This window comes from Oryza brachyantha, chromosome 3, assembly GCF_000231095.2.
Source record: "Oryza brachyantha chromosome 3, ObraRS2, whole genome shotgun sequence".
Lineage (NCBI taxonomy): Eukaryota > Viridiplantae > Streptophyta > Magnoliopsida > Poales > Poaceae > Oryza > Oryza brachyantha.
In genome coordinates, this window is record NC_023165.2 from 1,104,457 (window position 1) to 1,110,456 (window position 6,000).

Here is a 6,000-nt window from a genome sequence, read left to right on the forward strand (position 1 = left end):
CTAGGTTGTGACAATGTTGTGAAGAAAAAGATAACTTAGGGAAGATACTTTTCGTGTTAAATACTGTAATAGGTGACACTTCATGATAATTGGTGCATGTGTCACAAGTTACAATTGGACCAAGCCCATATATAGACTTATTTCAGAAATATTATATTCAGGCTTCGTATGATGATAAACTATCAAGTTTTCCAGTGGTTTCATATTTGGTTTTTGGACATGATTTACAGTTTTGTGTATTACCTTACTATAAGGAAAGAAGCTAGGAATATTCCTGTACTAATGATTTAGCTTGCAGTTCACAGTACACATAACCACAAGTCTTCAAAAGTTAATAAATGTTCTTTGACTGGGGTTTATAAACTACTATGCCAGAATATGACCGGCATTGCTTATTTCAAGAAAAATGTCCAAAATGAACTGCACTTGCATGTCCGTTAGGAATGTGTAGTTGTACCAGCTAACAACCCATTGAAAAGGCATGCTGATTGATTAGTGCTTGATGTCATCTGAAATCCTGTCTTTTGAAAACTGAATCGAAGCTGGAGAAACTGTGACAGCATTTGATTACAACTGTCAAACTCCTCAGTATTTAACTATGAAATTAGTGAAACCATCAAAGTTCTTTCTGTTGCCTGCTGGTGCCCTGCTAGAGCGTTCTGGTTTCATTTTCACCAATCAAGTTATATCTCTAGAGAAACTTATTTGGTGAAAAGCAAATGAGTAGAGTTTAGTTTCTTCTCATATGATTTAAATTTATGTCTAAATACCTCAACCAGTAAGTTATCATGTCAAGTTTGCGATTTCCCAATCAACTACTAAATCACATGCTCTTTATTATGTGTAGATCAATGTTAAGTGTTTAATTTTTCAAATTTGGGTATACTATGTTGTTGATGGTTCAGTATTAAAAAGAAGGCATGTTGGCATCATTCAATGTATGTATGCATTCATTTGGGCCCTATGTATTCCTAAAATTATGATGCAAAGTGCTTTGAGTAAAGGGTCAGCACTTCACAACTCATAGAAAGCTATAATCCGGTGGGGGCAAACTGTACTCCAATGTTCCACAAAAGGAGTACCAGAAGATGTTGCATTAAAAGTTATGGTCGGCTCATGTTTATGTCTAGTTCTCTGTCTAACCTGATGTTTTTAGTGTTGGAATCAAGATCTGTAGTAAAACCTTAAATCCAGTGTAGGGCACAACCGCACAACCATTTGTCTGTCTGCTCTCCCCACTCTTTGTTTTTACCTCTTGTGTCTCCAAGATTTTGCAAAGTTGTTCGTCCTTTATCTTGGATGCTTTGCTATTCATGTGACGATTGCATTTTATGAGCCTCACATTTGTTAGGCTCATGATCTCATACAAAAGTTCTCTACTATGCTGGAGCACAATATGGAATTATCCTTAATCATTCTACACTTTCTTCTTTGTTAGATGCTCTTGTGCAGAAAGTGCTTTTCAAAATTTCAGTGAAAATGCCTCTTTTCTGCAAATAAGAGAGCAAGAATAAACCTTTGATATCACCCTTTTTCTATTTGTAATAACTATGCCCGACCATTAGTAAAAAAAAGGAGGTTCTGCGAAAAAGTTTTGAGCGATTCTCTTTCACCTGCAGCTGAGGTTCTTTTTCTAGTGGGTGTGGCCCATGGAGTGCCTCAGCTTTCTTCTTTTTAACAGCTTAGATTAGATGCTTAACAGCGACAAATCTTTTTGCGTCAGGCAAGAATAAAATACCAAGATGGCAATTTGCGTACCCATGCATAAAACGTCAAGCAATGTACATGTAGAGCTGCAGGACGTCGTATATATGTACGCTTCGATGCATTGTCAACCTACATGACATTTTTTTATCCGTTTACTTTGTAACCTACATGGCATCGATATGCTTCATGTGTGTGTGTGTTCGATCATCTGCTGATGTCTTTCTGAAGAATTGTTTATCCATGAAGCTTTCTGAACGCTGTATTGTGCATTTTGTGTGTTCTCTAGGAGTTGTACCATGTCTTGCTGACAACAATATTGGACCTGTTGCCAGCAGCAAAACCCAAACCAACACAGCAGCAGCACACAAGTGGAACCTGAGCCTAGGGCTGAGAACTGGTATGTCCCAATGTCGTTACTCCCGTCCTGTTAGGTGTTTACACAGACAGTTGTCCCATGTTTCAGGGTCTCAAAACCTGTTTTGCCAGGACCAGGTTCTTGATCCTTGAACTGTAATTTAATAATTGCCGTTGATAATCCAAAGCCTTGCTTCCCCAGTTGCATGACAAAACTCCAGCCCATGATTTGAATATTGCAAGCTGATCCATGTTGCCTGGCTTCAATTAAGATTGGGGCAATGTGACACGATGAGAGCATAAACCGATGCTTCATTTGTAGCATCTTGTGGAGATTTGGCAACGTGAGGGCCACATTTCTTGGCTTGGATCTTAGCTTAGCTTGGCTCTTCCTCCCAGGATCAAAGATGCAAAGATCATTTTTTGAGTTGCCAACTGGAAGCCATGACCAGAGGCCTGGATGGAAGGACGCCCGTGCGGCAGCCTTGTCGCCGTTTTTTGTCAGGATTATCCCAACCACCCGACTAATCCCGTCCGTGTTACTCTGAATTTTCTCTTAGCAGGATAATTTCGTCTTTGACGATCAGTTTGGGCATTATTTAGGATCTTTAGTCCTAAAGAAAAGCTTGGGGTGATGGCCAGTGTGTTGGGGTTGTTTGTCATTTTCCTCCATTTGTTACGAAATGACTACTAGCTACCGTTTACCATCTGGCCGGTCTAAGCTTAATTAGTTGCTCTTGCTTATTCCAGGAAACAGGTGCTCCATTGGTAGCTGCCTCCATCGCTTTTTAGCTGTTACCACTACTACTGCTTTACAACCTACTCCCACAATTGAAGAAGATAACTAAAGTCACAAATAAATCGTGCCCAAATGTCTAGTATTTTGTCAAAAATCATCTCACTGTATACAGTGGCCCCAATGATTAAATTCTGCCACATCTACACTTATAGCATCAAATGACGTCCTATTCTGCAACGAGTGGAGTAAAAGGGACTGTCTAATATCGGGTGATGGTTTATCTTTTTCATAAAAAAGACAAAACGGCGTATTTGCAAATAAAAAATAATTTGTAAATAAAACTTTTATACGTAGGATTGTAAAAGGCATTTTCCACCTCAAAAGCTAGCAATTGAGGTGAGGGGTTCTTCCACTTATATCTTAGGTCCATTGTCCCTCAACAATCAACGTGAGACTATTCAACAATCTCCTCTTTTATAAGATTGATGTCTTTTAGCCCTTCATCGTCCCTTCATCGTATCCGAGCTACCACCAGCCCACGGTTCATCAGGTATACGGGCCTCGTATCTCCGCAGCCATCCTACGGTTCATCAGGCCTTCACACACTGTATTTATCGGGCCAGAGATGTTAAACTAGCTAGGCTCTGATACCAATTGTAGGATCGTAAAGGGTCTTTCTCACCTCAAAAGCTAGCCATTGAGGTGAGAGGTTCCCCCACTTATATTCTAGATCCATTGCCCCTCCACAACCAATATGGGACTATTCAACAACTTTTGCCGCATTGTCCGGACCATTCTAACCATTCATCTTATTCAAATAATTATATAGTTATTAATTATTTTATTATGATTTAATTTATTATTATAAAAACTTTAAGTATGACATACTGTTTTAAATATTTGAGTAAAAAATTGAAAAAAAAAACAAACGGTCAAAGGTAATTCAAAACAAATGACGTTAAATAAAAAAATAGTAAGAGTATAACAAAACTACTGGATCATTAATCAAAATATATTCACCAATCATGGAAAAACAACACTACCATCACCCGCTTCTTAGCATCCACGATGTCATTGCTGCCACGTCATCTGCCAAATCATCCATTGGCCTTCTGCTCCCCGATCCACGTGGCCTTTCTCCAGTGATGACTGATGATGCCATTCTCGCCAGGAAAGATGGCCTCGTGATTCGTGCTCTAGAAGATAGCAACCACAATGCAGGGAAAAGAAAACCATTTCAGAGCCCTTTGAGTCACAGTAACAAAAAACAGAGTAATAAAAAAACACAGAATTCTGACAGAAATGTAAGTATAAAATAAAATTGTAAAACATAGAAAAAACGTAGGAATGACCGTTTGATTATACCATAGGAAAAAAATATAAGAATCTGAGAAGAGATAAAGACTCGTAGGAAAAACGTAGGAATGACCGTTTGATTATACCATAGGAAAAAAAATATAAGAATCTGAGAAGAGATAAAGACTCGTAGGAATTTTTCCATAAAGTTATACCTCTTCTTAGTTTCCTCCAAAACTTGTATGAAAAGAGACATTTCATAAGAATTTCATAGAGTTAATCTCTTTGATTCCAAGGGCTTTGTAGAAAAAGTTCCTGTAGAAATGAAATCTTCTAAAATTCCTATAAACTTACTTCGAATCAAATGGGCCTCAATTTTGCAATGGTAGAGACGAGAGATGGCAGGGGTAACATGGACATTTCACCGAACGGTTCAAGGCGAGGACAGGAGGCGGCCGGCCCCCTATATCTGCGCCGTGTCGTCGTCCCTTGCCTGCACGCTCACCACGCAAACCACACGAACGCTCATGGAGCTCGGCTCGCTGCAGCACCTCGGCGACAGCTTCTCCTACCGGTGGCTCAAGTACGCCGCGCAGGCGCCGTCGTTCAAGCGCCTCGTCGACGACGATGTCGGCGGAAGCTCCAGGTACTTCATTGACATGGACCCCGCCGACCTCTTCTCCATGCGGTGGACCGGCAGCGACTTCGACTTTGACCTGCCCGGCGGCGGCGGCGACGGCGCCTCCCCGATCCCGCTGCTGGCCAGCGCGAGCCAGATCTTCCACGACGGCCGTCTCCTCCCCCACGAGCTCGACTACGGCGGCTTTGAAGTTCAGGAAGACGGCGACGTCGTCGGCGAGTCCTCTGCGCCTCGCGTTGCGGACCTGCTGAGCGAGCCGCTGCTCTCGGTCTCGTCGCCGCCGTTCCACTCGGCGCAGAGCACGCCGGCCTCGCTCAGCTCGTCGTCCAGCGCGAGGAGCGGCGCCAGCAAGAACGCCACCACCACCATGCCACCGCTGCTCGCCGGGAGGCGCGGAGGCGGCGGCGGGTCGTCGTCGCCGTGGAAGATACTGCTCAGGTACCTGCGGTTCCTCATGCCGCTCTACCGGAAGGTCAGGGCGCTGCCGCAGCGTTCGCCGAGGACGACGAAGGTCTCGCCGGCGAGCCCGGCGAGTGCGAGGGCGTCCACGTCCAGCATCGAGTGGTGCCACGGCATTGCCGACACGGCCGTCCACGACGCCATCCTCTACTGCAAGAAATCCAGTGTAAGTAGTGCAATCAAGCAAGCATCCATGCACACGAACACGATGCTCACTATAGCAGTTCTTGCTCAAACATTTTTTGTTTTCATATTTGTTTTTTCAGGGACAAAATATATAGCCTGGAATCAAGGCTAGCTTCTGAATCTGCAAGAGAGTGAACTGATGATCTTGTGGCCTCTCAACTCAAGATCATCCTTTTTTTTCCTCCATCATTTTGTTGTAAATCCACATAAATTACCTAAACACTGTATATGCATGTGACAAGCTGCACGAGGAGTACGTTTAACGGTTGTATGAACAGCTCGTTTAGAGTGTAATAGATGGCTCCCTTTTCTTGTCTTTCTCGTTTATCTTTGGCCATGTCAATCCATGGAACATTTTCTGGCTATTATTCATGTTACTATTAATTAAGTGAACTAATAAGAAATTGTTGCTGAGTTAGATTAAAACATACCTTTTGTTGGCTTAAATCTTGTGCCTTTTGTGGCTTTTGTGGACATAATCCGCGGGGATATTATTGTACTAGATCTAAGCAAAGAAATCCTGGTATACTATACTGTGATCTGGTACTCGTTTAGCACGTTTTGTTAAGTTTGAGCTCCACTAGTGCCTGTTTTGATTAATTGGTACCAACAGGATTCC

At 42.5% G+C, this 6,000-nt stretch overlaps 1 protein-coding gene across 1 annotated transcript; it reads left to right on the plus strand.

Annotated features, from left to right (window-relative positions):
• The first annotated feature begins 4,613 nt into the window (after window positions 1-4,613).
• On the plus strand, window positions 4,614-5,708 carry LOC102722655. The gene is made up of 2 exons (XM_006649241.3): window positions 4,614-5,361; window positions 5,462-5,708. The coding sequence occupies exons 1-2, from the start codon at window positions 4,624-4,626 to the stop codon at window positions 5,474-5,476; spliced, it is 753 nt and encodes a 250-aa protein (XP_006649304.2). The 5' UTR covers window positions 4,614-4,623; the 3' UTR covers window positions 5,477-5,708.
• The last annotated feature ends 292 nt before the right edge of the window (window positions 5,709-6,000 follow it).